Here is a 20,713-nt window from a genome sequence, read left to right as displayed (position 1 = left end):
TTCATTGATACTGCATGTGTAAGTTATGTCATGGATGTTTGACAGGAAACATAGAAATGCAGGCCCCAGGTATCTTGCATGGCCCTCAATCCCAGGTCCTATCAGAATGCTCACAGTGCTTGCCACTTCCTTCTCCACAGAGTGGATCAGCATGCTGTCCGTGACGGGAACAAAAACAGGCAAAGGCAGCTGAGATCCTGGCAGAGTAAAGAGTGGCATGGAACTAACGTATATAAAATTAATGTGATTAAGGGCTCCCACTTACTGGTGAGCCACGCACTTTCATCCATTCTCTTGGCTCATATTCACAATCTCTATGAGGCAGGCACTATTATTACTACACCAACTGAGCAATAAAACTGAAGATCATAAAGATTAAGTACCTTTCACTCAACTAACAGGCGGTGGAATAAGAATCTGAACCCAGGCAGCCCAGTTCTTGCTTGTGCACTCTCAACCTTGACACTGAGCTGAGCTGCTCAGGCAAGGTAAGGGGCTTCTGGGAGGCTGGGCAGAAAGAACAAAGAGAAAAATATGCTTGCTGAATCAAATCCTGCAGACCAAGGACACAGCTGTTGCACCTGGTATCACAACTGATCAAGGTCACAGCATCTGCTTTTATCTTTCCAGGCCCAGTGTTCTTGCTGTGTGAGCCACAGAATGCGCCGGTACAGAGACTGACCACCTCAGTGTCTCCCAGGGCTGACCTTGACCTGAAAGACTGACCTTTTCAGATGAAGGGAAGAGCCTTGCTGCTATCACAACCCTTAATCCCGAGGTTAAGGAGCCAAGGTGGTAGTTCCCGTGAGCTTCTGATAATATCCATTCTAACCATCCCACCTACGATTTTCGGCGGAAGATGGTGGCAGAGTGAGCTCAAGGTTCTACTGGGCTCAATGCAACACCAGAGCTCCCTCACTCACTTGGCCTCCGATGAGCCACCAGCTTATTGCTGGACTGCATAGCACTGGGACTAGGGTCTGCTCAGATTCCCAATAATCCCCTAAAGCTTGGGTGCTTCCTTCTCCCCAGGGTGTGGTCTGCAGGTCAGGAGCTCCAGGTCCTGCTGGGAAAGGCACACAGGGCACCTGACGCTCAGGATATCAGCTGCACTCAAGCTTTCCAACCCCCTTTCACAGGAGCTCTGGGTTGATAAACTGATTAAAATGTATCAATCACATGAGTGGTTGATTCTAGGGCAGTGGTTCCCAATATACGAGTGGGGAGGACTTTGCCCCCATTTCAAAATGGCTAGAGACATAGATGGTTGTCGACCGGGAGCTGGGAGAAGGGATCTACTGGCATCTGGTGAGTAGAGGTCTGGGGTGCTGTTAAACATCCTCAATGCAGGGCAGTAGCCCTGGCCCCCAACAAAGAGTTATCTAGCCCAAACTATGGATAGGGCCGAAGTTGGAAAACCCTCTCTAGAGGGTTTCAGCTAGCAGAAGAACCCTTGGGAGGCTTGTTTAAAATGCAAAATCCTGAGTCTCATCTGTGACATTCGAATCCAGCAGGCTTTGGAAGGGGACCCAGGAATCCGCATTTTCAAGCATAGCAGATAATTCTATTACGTGGACTGTATTCCATCCTGATTCCAAAACTCTGGTCCCTAGACCTGTGTGGGCCTGCCTAAGAACCACCCGGAGTGCATATTACAAGTCTGGGATCTTCACTCCATCCCTGGAGATTCTGTTGTACGCTACGTAGTTGGGTCCTAGCATTCGATGGGTTTGTTTTGTTCTGAGTGATGTCTACACAGGTTCATTGACACAGGAAGTGGTCTGAGTTAGGCAAGACTTGGGTCATCTGCCCTCACTTTTCTGGTACTACATGTGAAGCAAAACTCTGGTGGCTGTCAACTGACTTTGTTCCGGGAAACCCCAAGGTTTATAAACAAACGTCACTTCCAAGCACACAGACATAGAGCTTATAACCACTCCCACTGGCTTTCACCTCGCCTCCTCACATTCCCACTGTTACTAACTATCCTAATTCTGTTCCAAGCAACTGAAACTCACCAAGGGGCATTAGGGTCTTCATCAAGGAGGGGTAACTCTGTGGCCCGCAGTAAGGGTACACTTCTGTTTGTATCTCCTCTCCCCGGTTCCGAATCTGGGCTGATGGTGTCCCTTCTATAGACTGGAATATGCCAGATCCCGAAGGGATGCTGAGGTGGGAAAAAGGCACACAAGATTGCCTGCAAGGTTGGCATCAGAACAGCAAGTTGGCAAGTTTCCTTAGCTCCTTGCCCTTTGGTTTTCCCAAGCAGTGCCTGGCACCTACAACTGCTCAGTAAACATTAGCCGTGGGCATTCATACATATCCTTGAAGGACATTTCACCCAGGCTGTGGTCTCCTCTGGAGAATTGTCCCTGCCCCCCGCCCCCCAACAGCCATGTTCTAAGGCCACCACCTCTAACATCGGTTGGAGGCATCCCCGGGGGTGGCATAAACGGGTCTCTGGAGGTGTAGATCCTTCGTTGGAGCACTGCCCTCTGTCGGCCACCCTGTGTGTGTGCAGCTTAGCTTACCTTGGCTGCCTTTGGTCTTCTCTCTGGGCTTATCCGATCCCAGGGTGGTCTCCGAGGCTGTTTCCCCACGAGGTATGGTGCAGGGGTATCCTACTCTCTGCCACCGCCCATCCGTACGGATCTTTTGCCTCCCATGTGGCGGGCAGTGGATGCTTGAAACTAACTGCAAAAGAACTGATCTCAGCACCTAATGCTTCAATCCAGACCCTGCACCAAGAGACTCAACCAACCTAGCGAGGCTTCAGACAGCCTAAGGCTGGATCCCTGCGACAGCCTAGACCCGTTGAGTTCTTGTCTGAAAAAGCTCTGGGCTGTCAGAAGAACTTACTGTCTGTTCTAGCCAATACCTGACCACAGACCTCTGACCTTCTGCCCTCTGCCCTTTCTTAGAGCATTTACTAAAAAGAACTGCTTCCAATCATGAATCCTTCCTCTGTCCCTGTGAGACATATGTGTATGGATCTCCCGCAATCCAGTAATGTCTTTCTCAAGGACCTGAGCCTCATTCCTCCAAAATGAAATCAGGAAGGATTGGGCCTTGGTCCCAGTCCCCGGTGGGAGACACAGCTGGCCTAGTGGCACTTCCACTGGCCAACCCTCTGTGATCTCTCACTTTCCTGACTCTACCTGAGCCCCCGCTTACCCCCTCTCCCTCCTCCCTCATTCTCCCTTTGAACTGCCCCTCACCTCAGCATAGATGGGACCGAGCTCGGATTTCCCTTGCCGTCAGTACTTACAGAATAAAACGTGCCTTCACCGCTTTAACTGATGCCCAGCTGTGTTTATGTTGGACAAATCCTGCTCACCTTGCAGTTTCTGCCTGGGGTGTGGGCGTGAGAGCTTTGATAGGAACGCAATCCTCACCAAGTGGTGGGGGGGCGGCATCGGATCCTGGGAGTCGTGCACCCGTGCTCTCGGCTGCTCTCCTCTGTCCCTGAACAGCCGTGCAGGTAGAACGGAGGGAATCGGTGGAAAAGTCACTGAGCTGGGGAAGGAGCTGCCAGCCCTGAGCTGCTCAGAGGTGGCCTGGAGAGCAGGGACGCTCCCCAGGACTCCACTTGACCAGAGGGACAGACACACGTCCTGGGAGAGTCTGGGAGGAGCTGGAGCGGTCCAACACCAGGGAAACCGAGAAGCCAGGGAAAGAAAACCGAGTGGGGAAAGCAACCGTATGTCGCCCCCCACCCCCAACCCTGGGCCTGGGCCCATGATCTTCAGCATCCCTGAGCCGCTGGGGGAGCAGGGGTCCCAGGGGGATGGGCCTAGCTTAAGTTACAGCAGCAGGGATGGAGATGCCACGCAGCCTTACGGGGCACGTCCCCAGGCCCAGGGCCTGACCCGCAGGGACCCAGGAAAAGCGAGCCAAGAAGGCCCCCTCCTTGTATCGTTCCCTTTGTCTCCCAAGGTCTTTCAGAGGGTCCTGCTGTCACTTGTCTTTCTCCCCTCCCCCTTGACTTCTTGGGAGGGGCCCTCTGACATGCTGGACCTTCCCTCCTCTTGAATCACTTCCGGGAACTCAGTGACAGTTACGGGCACCCAGCTCCCCTCCTGCCTCCTTGAGAACCTCTTGTATCTTTATCTGCCCACCCCGTGATCACTGGCATTCCTGAACGTTCTTTCCCAGCCTTGTCTCACACTGCACTCCACCCCATGGCTTCAGGGACCATCTGTTATTTTATGCTGAAGACCCTCAACTCTTCAAACCCCTGACCTAACCGCTCACTGGACATCTCCACGCGGATGCCCTGGACGCACCTGACTCACCAGGAAACAGAGGAAACCACAGGCCACCGTTTCCCCTCTGAAACCTGCTCCTCTGTGGCCCCTCACGGAGCCCGGCCAGCCACCAGGACCAGGGGCTTCCTGATCTATTGCTCACCACAGGGTTCCCCGCCCAGAGCAGTCCACATCCATCCCTGCCTCCCCCTCTCCCACAGCCCACAGGTTGGTCACCTTCAGCCCTAACCGGACGTTCCATCGGCCCACTCCCCTCATCCTCACCACCGTCCTCACCACCTCTCATCCGGCGCCCTATCGACAGGCTCCTGTCCGTGACACACCCTATAGAAATCATTCTAGGGGCGCCTGGGTGGCTCAGTCGTTAAGCGTCTGCCTTCGGCACAGGTCATGATCCCAGGGTCCTGGGATCGAGCCCCGCATCGGGCTCCCTGCTCCGCGGGAAGCCTGCTTCTCCCTCTCCCACTCCCCCTGCTTGTGTTCCCTCTCTCGCTGTGTCTCTCTCTGTCAAATAAATAAATAAAATCTTAAAAAAAAAAAAAGAAATCATTCTAGAAATCAAATAGGGTCACGTCACTCCCTTTCGTGGCTTTGCACTGCCCTTTGGATCGATGCAAGCTCCTGAGATGGTGTCCAGGCCCTTGATGGTCTGGTCCCTCATTTGTCCCAGTGCCTCCTCCGTGTGCCTCCCCACCCCTAAACCTCTTAAACTTCCACCCATGAACTACACTCCCTGGCCCTGGAGGGCCAGTCCCTTCTGCTCATTCTGTTCCAGCCCCCTGCAGGAAGCTGGTCACTGACCAGGGGCCGGGGAGCAGGCAGACGGGCGCGCTCAGGTATTTAGGAATGAGGCAGGCCACGCTCTGGAGATCTGGGGGACCTGCTTTATTGCTCAGCCTCAGGAGCCCTGCACTCTGTATCTGGGGTACAGACGAGTGGTGGTCAGAGTTCTGCTTGAACAATCCCATGTCTTCCTTCTGCCAGGATTGCTTCTGGGCAGAACCCGGGACGGCTGGACCTTCTCCTTCAGGTCTCAGGAGAATGTCATTTTCAGTGTCCACGATCCAGAGCTGCAGCTCCAAGCCTCCATCCCCATGCCCCTCTCCTGTGCCCTCCAACCCACCACTAAGCATGTGGGAATTGGGTGGACAGAGGCCCGGCAGCCAGCAAACTCAGCCTCAGCCAGGACTTGGCCACCACTCATGAGCCACTCGACATGGATCAGGTTTTCAGGACAACCCATACTCAACATCCCCAGGAAAGGAGTCTGAAAGGGGGGTGAGGTGGGATGTCAAAGGGAGGCCCAAATCAAGAGCTCTGAACGACAGGCCAAGCCCAGAACCAAGAAATCTACGTGGGAAGTATCGCAATTGACCACTGTTCCAAAGATAATGCCCACTAAATGGAATGTGAATCACATAAATACACTCAATAAATATTCAAGATTGGCGTCTTCCCCCAGGGAGGCAATGTGGTGGGGGTGGGAGGACCGGGGGGGAGGTGCATGAGGTCTCAGCCTCAACTCCCCTGGGAGGAGGGCACGGGCGGGGGTCCTAGGTTCCCCCTGGTCTGGTGCCTGCACATTCTGCCTTCCAGGCCTCGTCAGGCCAGGCGCCCCTCTACCCTCACCATCCGAGCGCAGAGCCCAGGCCACTCCGGGGCAGACATGTCTGGGGCTGGCCTCAGGGGGCCAGGATGGGCCCAGAGGGCCACAATGGCACCCAAACCTCACCCACACCTGTCTCTCTTCATCCTAACTCCAGGCGACCTAGCTGCTGCTGCTGGGGCGGGGGAGGGGACTCTGAAATCCACCCCACTGCCGTCAAATGAGGGAATCCAGGCCTGGGGCCGTGCTCACGCTGAGCCTCCAGGCAGCAGGGAGCCCACCCACAGAGGAGGGACCAAGACAGGGGAGGAAGGTGGAACAGCATATTCTAAGGAGATACAGCTTTCTGAGCAAGCCCATTTAAGTGACTATAGAGAATCCTAAACATACTGGCTTCAATCCCGACCCAAATCACTATGTTGCTTTTTGTGTGTGAATGTTTTTCCATTACTTCGACTTTTTCAGAAATTTCACATCTATATGTGTCCGAAAATTAAAGAATCCCAGGAAAGGCCTTTGTGACACCCCGATCGGGTCTCTCCATCTCACACGGAGGCAGGGATGCTTCCCAGGGCCGCACAGGACAGTGACAGAGCTGGTGGGAACCAGCGGACTCCCCATCCGGGGCTTTCTCCCTGGTCCAGCCCGCCCCAGGCTTGGGGCATCCCGGGCTGGACACCCCTTCTCCCCAGGACAGGCTGCCTCATTCGTAAAAGGCAAGTCCCACCCGTGTCAGTTCCTGGCCGGGGTCTACCTGGGACAGGCAGGGGCAGTTTGAGGGCTGGTATCTTCTGTTCCAGCCTGACTCAGCTGCAGGCTTCCTGAGGCCCAGACTGGATGCAGAAGGCAGGAGCTGCTAGAACCAGGCAGATCCTGGGGGAGGAAGCCATGGAGGGACCCAGATAGAGCTGTGAGGGTGGGGACAAAGGGGTCATCAGGGATGGGACGGCCAAAGTCATCCAGAGAGCTGGGGCACCTGAAAAACACATCACATGAAGGGGTCACCTCCTTGCTGTGGAGACCCCCTCTCACCACTCCTTCTCACACCCTCCCTGGAGAACTTCCTTGTCCCTGTCCCTGCCCTGGCCTCTCAGCTCACTTCAGCTGTCCCTCTGTCCGATTAGTGTCTCACGGCCCTGTGCCCCAGTGCTCCCTCCCTCAGAAGAGATTCTGCATCCCCGGCCACCACCTCTGCAGCCCCGCAAACCCACCGCCGTGGCTCGGCCTGACCTGCTTCCCCTGAGAACCCTGCTCTTCCCTCAATCCCTGCTGCCGTGCATGGCACCAGGCAGGAAGATTAGGTGCTCTGCATCTTTTTCTTTTTTTCCTTTTTTTGCCAAATGAATGAGTGCCTGAATCTAAACATGAACTCTTGGGGCGCCTGGGTGGCTCAGTCAGTTAAGCATCTGCCTTCCCAGAGTCCTGGGATCGAGTCCCACATCGGGTTCCCTGCTTCTTCTTCTCCCTCTGCCTCTTCCCCAACCCCTGCCCCCCAGCTTGTGCTCTCTCTCTCAAATAAAAAATAGAAAAAAATAAAATAAACATGAACTCTCATGACTGCCCTGCCTGGTCTCTTGCTGCACAGCAGTCCCCTTTCCCACCCGCAGGGCCTGGGCCCTCAGTACCTGGGGCCGAAGTGCTAGTGGTCACTCCCACAGGAAGCGCACGTACCAGATGGTCTCGTTCTTCAGCTGCGGCCCGAAAAGGGGGTTCAGCTGAGCCAGGATAGTGATGAGCCAGCTGCCAGGGACAGCACAGTGAGGGTGAGCCAGGACACAGGAGGAACCCCACCCTCCGCACCCCGCACGCTGCCTCTGGTCACATGGCCAACCCAGCAGGTGGAGGGTCCGTGTGTGGGAGCGAAGGGCCCCTAGTCAGCACGCGAGCTTGGCCTGGGAGCTTGTGGGTTCGGGCTTAGGTTTGGTTTGATGTTTTGTCGACTGATAAGACCCGAGTTGGGGCTGGGCTCTGGGATGAGAGAAGTAAGGCAGCCTCCAGAGGTATGCTCAAAGTGACTCCTGGCTGTGCCCTAGTACATCTGATCTAGGCCCCCCCCCAGCCTGCACCTGGGAGCAGACAGGACAGGTCCGACGGGAAGCACGTCAGAACCACCTACGTTTAGGAGCAAGAGGAAGGAACCACCTCCTGTGGAAGGCTGACGACCAGAGAGCCCCACTCTGAGGCCTGCTGGGGACAGGACAGGAGCTGGTCAGGCCCGTGAGCTTTCCAGGGACCGTCGGCGGGCTGCACATCCGGGGGTGGGGGGTCGGGCCCCACTGGCATGACTCTGTGTGCCCACGGTTGCAGGCCCCCGAAGACCCTAGAGGGGCACGGCTTCCCATGCCTGACACAGGCCCCAGCGGTGCTCTATCTGGTGTCCTATCAGGAAGGCTCTAGCTGTTTCCCGAGTGCCCCCACGGAAGCTGTCAGAAACCACAGCCTGCTTATCATCCGCACGATCCCTGAGCTGATGTTCTGTAAACATGATTTCTAGGCCTAGCATTCTCTTAAGCGGCCCCACCTTGCTGCCTGTGTGCACCTGCTCTGCAGCCAGCCTCCCTTTCCCAGAGGTCCATACGGTGTTTGTAATTACGCACAGCCAGAGCATATGCCTGTTCCCAGCCACCACCCGCTCTGTCCTGGTCTCTGAGCCAGCAAACCCCGGCCCCTCCACGGCCCTCCCTGGGACCGATGAGGACATTCTGCCAAGCCCCGAAGGACCAAGAAACAGCATAACAGGTCTTAGAGACGCTCTGTCTGGGGAGAATTCTGAAAAACCGTACACGCCCATATATGTAAGCGGACATCTAAGAGTCATCATTATTTTTAACAAGTTTTATTTTTTTATTGTTAATAGGAGGTAGAAAATATTTAACATTAGATAAAGTGAAAGGAGAGAACTGGCTAACAGGAATAAATAGTTGGTGATCCAATTAGATAAAACAGGTTTTAACTACAAAACATACCCCAAATCTGAAAGCCATCACGTAAAAATTTTTTAAGTGCGGGCCTTATCCTATGTATTTTGAAAAGTTTGGCAGTCTTAAGAAATATCCAGTCACTGTTATTTCTCAATTTATTATTCCAGTTACTTTTAAAACAACCCGTTACCTTTTAAAGAATCAGTAGCTCATCACGTCGTTACCTGTCCTATTTTTTTTTTTAATTTTCCTGGATTATCAGTCTTTTTTTTTTTAAGATTTTTATTTATTTTTTTGACAGAGAGAGACAGCGAGAGAGGGAACACAAGCAGGGGGAGAGGGAGAAGCAGGCTTCCCGCGGAGCAGGGAGCCCGATGCGGGGCTCGATCCCAGGACCCTGGGATCACGACCTGAGCTAAAGGCAGACGCCTAACGACTGAGCCACCCAGGCGCCCCTTACCTGTCCTATTTTGACTGTTCTGAGTTCAGAACACCCCAACTGTGCCAAGCCCACCCCATAAAAAGAGTGTATGAGACCCAGGATGATGGGAAGCCATAGAGGCTTCCGGAGGCTTGACTGATCACCGGAGAGCCTTCCCTAAAAACCAGAACTTGGACTTATTCTCTGGTTTGGCAGGTAGGATGATTTAAACATGGAGCAAGGTGACAGGAAAGGACTTGTTTTTTCATAACGGGGGAGGTGTTACGGTGAATGGCAGTTTTAGGAAGGGAACATCCGGACATTCGGGACCTGGACGCTGATTCCCTCACCCTGCCCACGTCCTTGGATCCCTTGCAACTCTTCAATATCCCCAGGGCCCCCTTCCCCAGTTTGAAGACTCCCACCCATCTTGTGGTTCAAAACCGGCTACATCACAGATACCCAGGGGCGTGTATTCAAAATATGAACTCCTAAGTGCAGACTTGAAAACTGTGATTGAGTGGGCCTAGGGCGTGGCCCTGAAAGCTGTGTTTTACAGTCTCTCCAGGAGAGCCTGATGCCCGGACTGAGCTGGCTCACTGCATTCACTTCACTGCAGCCTATGGACGGGACAAAGCCTGTTCAGGTGGCACATTTGGAAGCAGACCCCAAAGTCCATGATTTCCAGCCCATGGCTTTCTCTGCCGTCTCAAACTGCCTTCTCTCCTAGGCTTTAGAGACTCAGCCTTTCAAAAGTGGAATCTGTCACCACCAGGACAGAGGGGAGAGCAGGGCTGGGGAGAAGAGGGAAGATTTTGAGCCGGAGAGCAGTACTTACAAGAGGTAACAGCAGACCGCGGTGGCTACCAGCATGGTGATGATCACTCTGCAATGGAAGAGGCTGTCAGATCAGGATGGGTGGAACCAGCACCCTCCGAAGGCCTGGCCAGGGCCAGAGCTAAAGAGCTCCTGGTGTCGGCCCCTCTCCTGCTGGCCTTCCTGATGCCGCCTGAACACAGGAGGCTGAGGTCTATTCAGGGTGAGAATTGTAAGATGGAAGATAAAAACTCTAAGGGTCACCTGAGGGGGAAGCCCACCTTGTCCACATCCAAGTTGTGTTACGAACTCCCTTCATCTCCCTTCTCCACACCCACTCTTTCCCCATCTTAATGCAGCAGCACCACCCCCCCCCCCCCAGCTGCATCTGCAGTAACCCACCATGGAGTGGTGTCTGGAATGCAAACTTCATTGGGCAAGGGGACGGAAAACAGAAGCTGGCAAGAGGCAAGGAGACCGTGAGCCATTTCGAAGGCAGCGTGAGTGGTTATAAAGGGAGCAAGGACTAGCTACCTGTGTCCACCCGAAGAGGACTGGAGACAGAAGCTTAAGATGCAGCAGGAGAGACTTCAGTTAGACAGAACTCACCAGGGTTTGCAGGAGAGGTGAGACACTAAAATGGTTCACAAAGTGATGCCGTGGGACCCCGGCCCTGCAGATCTTGAAGAACAGAGACCGCGCCCATACATCCAAGCAGCCTCCAGCCAAAGCTAAACCTAATCCAAACCAGGCCCCAGAGGCCCTGGTCTAAAGCACCTGAAAGTCAGTGCCAGAAAAATTACAGTTGATCCATTCTTTGAACATTACTAAGCCTCCTGGTCTAGTCCCGTGCTGGGCACTGGGGTCTACAGTGGTGAAGGAGACAATCTTCCACCTAGAGGAACTTGTAATCAAGAGGAGAGAGCACTTCATAACTGAGGATAATATGATGCAGACATTGCTAAATGATGCAACAGATACAGAAATCTGCTAGGGGCCCTTCAAAAAACAACACCGGCTAAAAATTATTCAATACATAATACGTGCCATGCGCTGTAAGAGTCTTACAAGCATAATCTCGGGTAACCCTCACAGCAGCCTTAAAAGGCAGGTATCAGCCTCATCCACATTTACCTATGAAGAAAGTGAGGCTTGAAGGGGTAACATTCGCTCAAGGTCACTGCTGGTGAGGGGTGGACAAACCGCATCCGGCGCGGCTCGTGGCCTCTAGCTTCACTGGCTGGAGGGGGGAGGGGGGAGGGCCCCTTAACTGCCTCCGGTGTCGGTCGGCTCGCCACCTTTCCAAAGCACCACCGGCTCTGCCCTTTGGCCCCGACCGCCTGCCTGTTCCGAGCTGAACGCGGCCGGTGCAGACACGCAGGAGTGCGGCTCACTGCACCGCCCGCCGCCGCCCGGGGAGGGGTCCGCAGGGAGGCCGGGCCCGCCCGCCATCCTTACCCGCGGTTGGGTCCTTTCGGCACGAACCAGGGCCCGGCGATGCCGATGAGGCCCCAGAACGTGGTGAAGATGATGACCGGCAGGGCGAAGGAATGAGCCGTCATGGCCGGGAGCGGGATGCCCAGGCTGGGGCGCAGGGCCGAACCGCAGACGCTCGGGCGCGCGGGGTCCCCGCCGGGCAGTGGGCGCCGAGCATGCGCAGCACGACCGGGCGGCCCAGGGGAGCGCGCACAGTCGCCCCCGCGCAGGCGCGAGCGCGTCAGTGCGGCGGGGGCGGGCTCGCCGAGCGGCCCGATTTAGTTAGCTTCGATCAGCTTTTGATAAGCTTTGACCCGCGGGACTTACAGGACAGAGGCATGTGCCGAAATAAACTCTGCTTTATTCAGGTAGCAAAAGGTTGAGAATCAAACATGGTTTTTTAAACCTCATTTGCACCTCTTTGAAACCAGAAGAGGAGAGGACATCCCCTTGCCAATCACCCTGAGTATCCTTGGCTGACAGACACCTGCACGAGGCAATTGGCCAATCTTCACACCGTCTTGCCAAATACTTAGCACCCTAGGTACTCCACGTGGCCTTGAGGGAGAAGCAAAGGTCTAGAGTAGGTTACTGTCTGAGATGTCCGGCGAGGACAGGGGGCTGAGGTCGCTCCCCCCCGCCTGGTCTCTATGGCTACTGGAATCAAACCATCGGTTATAATGCCGGTTAAAACTCAGAACGTCAGACCCCGTGGGCAGCAGTTATGGGGTGTGCGTAGGGATGGGGGGAGTGCCAGGATCAGAACGTGGAGATGATATGAAGATTACAGGAAGGAAAGGAGAGTGGAGGCGTAGCTAGGACTCTGGCCAAGGCTTGCTCCTTCTATTCCCCGTGCCCTTCAGCTTTTGTCCTTGTGAGGCAAAAATAGGACGGCTCTCCAACCAGGATATCTCCAGGCCCTGGATTTGAAGCGCAGCGAGTGTCTTGAAACAAAACAAAGAGCTCGGGTTGGGTAATAGTCTCCGGTAAGGGTGCTCACCACGTGTCAGCCCTGGGTCCTGCACAAAAAGGTGGGTAGTCATCTTTGCCATTAGCTAGCATGCCTGCGCCCCACGAGAAATGTGGATAGTGCAAACCTCTATGATAAACAGCATTTTCAGTCACCCCCTCCAAGGGGCCCAGCCTTCCCAAAAGCTGGCATTGGAGGCTTCCTCAGAACATGGATGTGGAGGCTGGGTGCTTCCCTACCTGGCCTCCACCTCCACGCCGAGAGCAGCACAGGGAATTGTGTGTGTGGAACTCACACACAACACTGCTTGAGGGACTGGCCTCATCCTCTGAGGATTCTTAAAGAATGGGAGAGGCCATGGGGAGGAGGCTTGCCAGAAATTCACCTAAATTTGGAATCTAGGAATAGAGTGGGGCTGACAGTCCCCACTTTGAGGGGTCTCTCTCTCTTCCATCTCACCAATTCACACCCACAACACCTAGCCTCAGGCAGACTCCTGAACTCCCATAGAACCTTCTATGAATGGGGGAGGGAGGCCCGGGCTCCCATCTCCACGGTATGGCCAGAGCTGTAGCTGCAAGGGCCCATGGTATACCCCAGACCCTAGACCATGGGGCTGGGAGAGAGACATTTCCACAGGCTAAATAAAAGGCAGAGAGTGAGAGTGAATTCCTGGCCCACAGCTAAAGAAAACAGGAAGGCGATGACATTAAGGCTAAGTGCTAAGGGTGGGTGGTGGGAAGGGAGAGTCAGAAACATCAGGAACCAGGGGGACACTGGATCCCAGCACCACCCTAGGACTGGGAGGAGAACAGACTGCTGGCTAAGGGCCAGACAACTTGTACTTGCAGCACAGGGCAGGGCCCCCAAGTGTGAGGCCGGGACGCACCACTTCCTGCCTGTCTAAAAGGCAGGGGGCAAACAATCCATGGTTAGGAAGGCAGGACCTAGGCTCCACATCATCCCCACCAGATAAGCAGCCTAGGAACCTGCCAAAATGAAACTGCCCTGGAGGGGAAAGTGCTTTACTTCCGGGAGGCCGGAGAGATGGGGTGGGGGTCCTCAAGTTTGAGTGGGCTCACAAAGCTCCTGCAGGATCCTGCGGACAACGGCCCATCCCTGAGCCCCGGTCCTGCGGATCTGATCGGGCAGGTATGGGGGGAGCATATTTAACAAGCACCCCTAGTGATTCCCAGGCTGGGTCCCAGAGCAACTTCGAGAAGAGTGGCACACTTTGGGAGCACCTCTTCCCATAGTAAGGACGTCGGTAGCAAGGGACAAGGACAAGGGCTGAAGGCAGCTAAGCCCACTCTGTGCCGCCCGAGGTCTGTCTTTCAGGGAGCCGGAGACGCTCCTGTGGCAGACGTCCATCCTGTGGCAGACCAGGAGCCAGCAGGCACTTGAATTCTCTGCTGCCATGTCATGGGGAGGGAAATCGAGGCACAGAAAAGAGGAAGGCATTAATTCTGGTTGAACCTCTGCCTGCAGCAGAGCTGGGCTGGATCACAAGCCTCCCCAGGGCAAGCTTGCACGTGTCCACTCCTCAGGAAGCCAGGCTCACGTCCAACACTGGAGCAGTTCACACAGAAGGGCTGCCACCGGTGAGAAGCAGCAGGCTCCCTCCCGGAAAGCCTTTCTTCCATGGTCCTGGGGCTATAGGAGGATGACCTCGAGTGCTTTGTGCAGAGGGTTTTGCTTGCCTCCTCCTAAGGGAGGCCCTGAAGGAGATAGAGAAATTCTCTGCTGTGAGTCTCCCGTCTGGAGTTGAGGCTTCCCTGCGTCTGCCATGGAGCCAGGCCAGTTGTCCCCCAAGCCTGGTCACCCTCCGCCCCTCCCCAGGTGCCTGCTCCGTGCCCCTGCGGCCCCCCAACCATCCGCGGGGGCTGGGATGCTCCTTTAAGCCCCTCCCGCCAACAGTCTCTCCCACTTCAGAGAAGTCCTCTTGCTCCCAGAACATGGGGTGAAATCTTTGCTGATAGGATCATTTCCTGAAGCACCTTAAAGATGAATTTGAGATCGGAACCTTTCGGCCTATTTCAGTGCTGTGAGGTCACCGCTGCTTAGAGAGGGGCCTTGGTGAACAGGTTTGTGCTCCTGATTACCCTGCCTCTCTGGGAGGTGGGCTTAACTATCTTGTCACTGCCCCCTTCTGGTGTTTAGAGAGTCCCCCCCAAACGAAGATTCTAGGGTAGCCTAGATTCTGCAGAGAGCCTGTCACCATGATTCCAAGGGGCAGGGCAGCAGGGGGTCTCCAAGGCGATGCCTAGGAATCCTGCTCCTATGGGAGCTGTCAGGACAGCTCGGGGGCCTCTTGGCTGGTATGGGGGTACAGGAGTCTGTCGGGAGGGTCCATGATGCAGTCCTTCAGGATCTCCACTGGCTCCCTGTAGGATGGAATGGGTGGCTTCTGGGTCACAGCCTCCTCCATAAAGAGCGCCCCCATCTTCTCCTTCCTGAGCCCTGCTCCTTGTGCGAGAGGAAAGAGAACCCACAATTACACTGAGGGGAAAACAGATTGGATGATGATCCCCTTCCCAAGTCCAACTGCACCCCAAGGTATGCTCGGCGAGGAAGGCATGCAGAACAGGCTGGAGACGGGACGGAGGCTGCTCTGGGCAGGCCGGATCTAGTCTCGCTCTGGTCATCTCTCACCCTCGGACGCAGGTCTCACCTGGGAACCTTCTATGAATGGGGGAGGGAGGCCCGGGCTCCCGTCTCCACGGTGTGGCCAGAGCTCTGCCCTCCAGGGGACACATGACAATGCCTGGAGACACTTTTGATAGCTACAGCTGGGTGAGTGCTATGGGGACCCAGGGAGTATGTAAGGGGTGCAGGTTAGGGATGCTCAAGATCCTACCACACATAGGCCAGGCCTCACGTGAGGAATGATCCGACCTTCAGTGTCAACAGTGCTGAGGTTGAGAACCCTGCCTGGGAAAGAGGACCTTATCATATCAAATTGGGTAGTGTCCTCTATTTGCCTCAGATGTACCAGCCCCACTGCCCCGATGAGAACACACCTGAGAGTGTCTTTCTCCTTCACCCCCACAGGGCTGGATGTAGGGAGCAGCTCATGCAGCAAACGCGTGGGTGAAGGATGCACTGCCTGGCTCCCCACCTCGGCCCTCCCGGTCTCCTCTCCACTTCGACCCCGGGCCCCTCCCCTTGCTCAGCAACCGGATAGGGGCCACTCTGCTTCCTATGGAGCCTGTCAACCCTGAGACCCAGTCCACTGCTGACCACAGACTGGGCAGTAACCCACGAGAGCACAAGTGCTGGAAGGAGACCAGCAATAAGAAGGTGTCAAGGAAGAAGCTTCACTGCTGTCACTGGGAAGTAAAACATGAACAGCCTGGAGAAACTCTCTGGTTTTCATTTCAGTGACTACTTGAAAAGAGGAAAATGTCTTGCCTAAGACTCAGTAACTCACCTGCCATGTAACCTAACTTCCCCTCCAGCCCGGTCCCCACTCCAGCCCTCCAGCCTAGTGCTCCGAGGGGACTGTGAGGCGCCTCCGCACCCGGCATGCCCCAACCCTCTCCTCCACCTAGCACCTTCTTCACGGCCCCTCTGACCTGCACTGACTTCTTCCCTCCCGAAAGAGTCTACCCAGCCCCTCGGAGAATGTGCTGTCACTGCCCTAGCTCGTCCGGTGCTCTGGTTACTTCCAGTAGTGGGTGGACCTTTCCAGAATGCCACTGGCATCACGGGCCAGATGCTGTGCCCTCTTCCGAAGAAAAACCAAGGCACAATGAGGTGAACTGGCCCGAGGTCACACACTAGTTAGCAGAGCCAGAATTTGGGCCTGGGGCAGACTGGCTCTGAGAATTCGTGCTCCAGCGCTACGCCCCTGCCTGCAGTGTGTGTGCGTCCCGCCTGCCTCACTGGGTCCGAAGCTCTTGGAGGGTACGTGTCACATCCCGAGCACCCACTGGGGACACCTGAGACCAAGCCTCTGGCGATGGCGGCCATTGCCAGGCCCTCGCAGACGTCAAGGCCAGCGTGGGATCGGGAAGGTCAGACCGCCCGGGGACTCGGTCACGTGCACTTACGTGCCTGGGCGCGGGGCGGCGCTTGGGCACATGCGCAGACGTGGCTGAACCGCCGGCCCGAGGAGGTCAGGTACCAGTGCTGGATGGCAGGCTGGGGGTCGTACTCCGTGACTGCCACCCCGTTCACCGCTGTCATCATGAGCATGTTGATCACCTCGTTGGAGAGCTTGGTCCTCTCCTCAGTCCTGATCCGGCTCATGGCACTGAAGCCCCGCTCACAGCAGGAGGCGGAGACGGGCACGCACACCACCACCGCCACGAGCCTGCTCAGCAGCGGGAAGCGGTAGTGCTGGGCCAGGGTGTTCTTACACAGCATGGAGAACGGGAGGTTCCTGCCCATGGCTTTCAGGCCCAGCCACTCCTCCAGGAGCGCCTCCTCGCTGTACCCTGCAGGGAGCGAGAGCTCAAAGTATCTGGCCAGGGCAAGAATATCGTCGTTCCCAAAACTGGCCAGTTCCATCCCACTTGGCCAGGCCGTGGTGTCGAACACCTCCATGTTCTTGAGCTGTGGGGGCCGCGCCGTGTCAAACCTCTGCTGGAGGTACTCGATCCCAGTCAGGATCATCCTTTCCCGGTCCGCCTGGAAGCGCTGTTCCGCCATCTCCATTCTGTCCAGGAAGATGCCGTGGAGCCGCCCATCCCGGAAGCCGGCGTTGAACTCTTCCTCTTTGGGCCCCGCCTGGTGACGGAGGGTCTCCAGGGCTACGTAGGCCCGTCCCAGCGTGGAGTTCACCTCTGTAATCAGCACCATCTCCTTCTGGCACACCTCAGACAGAGGCCTGTAGATGCTCAGGAAGTCCAAAAGGAAGTGGCAGAACTTGACGAAATGGAAGCTCTTCATCAGCTTCAGCATGCCTTTGGCCCTGTGCCCAGTCTGGCCCCCAGCTTCCGCCACGCCCTGGAGGTGCCGGGCCAGGGCAGGCCAGCTCACGATGAGCGCGTTCAGCGTGCGCCTCTTGCTGGCCACCCACCTGACGGCGCTCAGGTCCTTGAGGCGGGTGATCTCCTGCTCCAGGGGAGCTGCGCCTTCCTGCAGCTCATTCAGCCTTTTGTTTGAGGACTGGTAAAACTTGAAGACCGTTCGAATGTGCCGGTCACACTTCTTCACCAGATCGATGCCCCCACATGCGTCTACCACAGCCAGGTGCAGCCGGTGGGCAACACAGTGGACGGGCAGCAGCTGGGGGATGACCTCTTGGAACTTTTCCACGAGGCCTCCTCTGCAGCTCAGCGTGGTGGAGCCATCGGTTCCCAGGCCCACCACCCAACCGGGCTTCCGGAAGGGGATGTCCAGTTCATCCAGGGCAGAGATGATAGTCTCAAAGTAGCCATCCACCGTCTCACTGTAGAGAGGGGCCAAGGTGATGTAGGACTCTTTCACATCTATCCCCTTAAAGTAGCGGACATAAATCCCCACACAGGACTGGTCCGAGGCGTCTGTGGAGCTGTCCAGCAACACACTCACGCAAGGGGAGTTCCGGACATCCTCGAGGATCTCCTTCTTCAGGGTCTCAGAGATGTACTTGATGAACTGAGTGCATGCGGTGCGATTTCGGTACTTGCCCAAAATCATGGTCCCGGTGCTTTGGAGGAGTTCCAGGATCTTCTCAAAGTCATTCAGAGGCCTCGAGTGGTACGCAATGGAGTAGGCGGCGTTGAAGAAGTGCTCCATGTTCGCCATCAGGTCGCTGGAGATCTCTGGGACCAGGGCAGCCGGAGGGGCGTCTTCCTTGATTTCAACAGTGTTGACACAGAGCTTGTGTGCTTTGCTGACCTCATGGTATTTTAAAGTCTCCACTTTAAAAGGCCCCGTGTAACCTCGGACTAACCGGGACGATTTGTCATGGAGATTCGGTCTTTCTTTGCAAGCTGAGCAGAAGAGCTTGGTCTCCTTTGGGTCAATTACTAACCATGGGAACTGCCCAAACCATGACCTCTGAATGGAACGGGGTCTGTAAGTCCTCTTGATTTTCCTAGGGCCATCTACTTCGACTTCACAAAGGCTGGAATTGCAGTAGGAGCTACAGGTCTCCATAGAAGTTGCTGGGGGAAGCACTGCAGATTCTACAGCCAAGGCTTGTGTGTCTGCCTCTCTTATGGCCACCATCTTCTTCTTTCCTTTGGAGCAAATAAAAATGAGCTTGGTTTTGCTGCCTAGAACTCTGCAGTCTCCCATCAGTTAAGACATCCCAATTTACTGAGTATCCCATAGGAAAAGCAGAGTTGACTGTGATCCACCTTTCTAGAGATCATTACTGACTTCTCTTTAAACCCTTTCCCATTATTATCTATGCAAGTTAGCTTGTTTCCGAAGAGATGTATGCTAATCCTTGTGGGCTCTTTAGCCAACCTCCCGGTCTCTAGCCACATAGCTACGCTGCGATCATGGGACATCAGCCGCTAATAAGCTTAATCAGCCACCTTGGCTATAGATGCTATTGGATAAACAGGTGACTTTAATCCTCTTTCGAGGCAGCACAAAGAAATGAGGTTAAACATCTGCAAGTCTTCCTATGAGCCTTAGAAAGAAGGGAGGTCGAGCAGTCTACATGGTAGTTATGAGCCAGTAAGCCCCTGACTGAGATACACAAAACAGCCAGCTTGCACAGACCAGTGGTGCTGCCGCTGGAAACCGGAGGAGGAGGGAAGAAGGGCGGCTCACAGGCCCTTGGGTCACATAGCTCCTCATAACCAGGGCCTCCCGCATGCCCCCCGTCAGCTCCGCCACGGTTCCCGTTAGCACTTCTGCTCATCAAAGGGCCTCCTTTGTCCCATACTGTCCCTGTTTCCCTATTTGACACTCGGAGGGCAGAGTTAGTTTCTTACTCCTCTTTGTCCAGCAGAGCCTGACACAAGGCCCGGTGTGCAACAGGAGCAGGACGGGGCAGCCGAACAGACACGGGATGACTTGCCATGGCCACACGGGCCCCAGGATGTGCCCTTCAGAACTCGGTAGGGCAAGACTCACCTGGAGGACGACCTTTCCCCCACTTCGGCCCGTTTGGGTCCTTGATCCAGGGTGCAGCTCGACGTTCCAGTTTTGAGATCAAGTCTGGTTTGGCAGCAGCAGGCCCTAGTGCGGGGACGGAGAGTCAAACTGAGGTCACTGCTATGGAATCAAGTCAGGTAGCCTGCCCGAAGCTATTTGTGGAAACTGAAATGTTCAGTTCAGCCTCTGAGTCTATCTCTTAATAAAGTCTACTCAGCCAGGGCCACGATGAAAACATTCCCATCTTGTGTGCCAATCTATTCCTAAAACCCAAGAGGCAGTCAGAGTCAGGTGCACTCCTTAGCCAGGATAAATCACGCCCTTAGCTCTGTGGGCCAGCCACGGGAGCCAGGGCTCAGCTGAGCGTGTCTGAAGGGAGGTGGCCGTGGGGGGGACACGGGGTGCAGTAGGAGGAGAGGGCAGGGATGATGAAGAGGGCCACACGAGACGGGGAAGACCGCCACTGGCCAGCACTCTGCTGTGCCCGTGCTCCCAGAGCCACCACGGCTAGCCGCGGGGCAGGTGCCTTACTGCATGGGTTGTTTTCAGGGGCACTTGAAAGGCCCCTTAAAAATGTCCACCACCTGCCGTGAAACCTGAAATCCGACTAGAAGAGATTCGTGCCTTTGGGTTAAGCACTGACCTTTATTTAAGATATGAATATTCTCAGGGGTATGAAAAGAAATTGCCTTCTTGATTTAAAATAAAATCCATTAATATCTACTTACATGCCTTGGTATGTGTGTGAATGTGTGCATAAACTTTCTGTGGAGGGACACAGGAACAGCTTCTCGGGCCATAGTCATTATTGTCGCCCTGCATCTCTTGGATCACTTGAATATATGTATATATTTATATTTGTTATATGTGTGTGTGCATCCATATATTTACTACTAATAAAAATATAATTAAATACATTGTTGAAGTGTGGTAGACTGAACACACACCCTTTTTAAAACATCTCTAAGATGAGGACAAAGGAGTAATAGTAATAATAATAATACAAAGAAACGTTAATACACTTTTGGAAGAAGGAAAGGAGATAAAAGAGCAGAACAAATAGAGCTGAACAGCAAATGCTGACAAAGGGGGCAGCAAGGAGAAAGAAGTGCGTTTGACTGCAGAATCCCCCAAAGACCCCGGGACTGGAGGCGCCAGGAGCGGCGGAAGGTGGCGGGTAAGGAACAGGTGGGA

The 20,713-nt window shown here is 55.0% G+C and overlaps 2 protein-coding genes across 5 annotated transcripts in view; both read right to left on the bottom strand.

Annotated features, from left to right (window-relative positions):
• Positions 1-5,138: 5,138 nt before the first annotated feature.
• ATP6V0E2 (ATPase H+ transporting V0 subunit e2) lies at positions 5,139-11,702 on the bottom strand. The gene is made up of 4 exons (XM_036122635.2): positions 11,491-11,702; positions 10,055-10,102; positions 7,500-7,614; positions 5,139-6,850 (listed from the first exon to the last, which is right to left on the bottom strand). Exons 1-3 carry the CDS (start codon positions 11,592-11,594, stop codon positions 7,521-7,523), a joined length of 246 nt encoding a protein of 81 aa, XP_035978528.1. The 5' UTR covers positions 11,595-11,702; the 3' UTR covers positions 5,139-6,850; positions 7,500-7,520.
• Positions 11,703-11,849: 147 nt separating this feature from the next.
• ZNF862 (zinc finger protein 862) overlaps positions 11,850-20,713 on the bottom strand; it is a 35,834-nt gene continuing 26,970 nt past the window's right edge. For 3 of the 4 annotated variants that reach the window (XM_078059708.1, XM_036122629.2, XM_036122633.2), the window contains 3 exons: positions 19,499-19,603; positions 16,531-18,648; positions 11,850-14,944 (listed from right to left, as the gene is read on the bottom strand). In XM_078059708.1, coding sequence (XP_077915834.1) covers positions 14,769-14,944; positions 16,531-18,648; positions 19,499-19,603 — 2,399 coding nt within the window. In that variant the 3' untranslated portion in view covers positions 11,850-14,768. The remainder of the gene's footprint in view (positions 14,945-16,530; positions 18,649-19,498; positions 19,604-20,713) is intronic. The other variant, XM_078059707.1, reaches the window with a different exon arrangement.

The sequence above is a fragment of the Halichoerus grypus genome, chromosome 12, assembly GCF_964656455.1.
Source record: "Halichoerus grypus chromosome 12, mHalGry1.hap1.1, whole genome shotgun sequence".
In the NCBI taxonomy this organism is placed as follows: Eukaryota; Metazoa; Chordata; class Mammalia; order Carnivora; family Phocidae; genus Halichoerus; species Halichoerus grypus.
The sequence above is the reverse complement of the archived record's forward strand: the minus strand, read 5'-3'. Positions and strand labels throughout refer to the sequence as shown.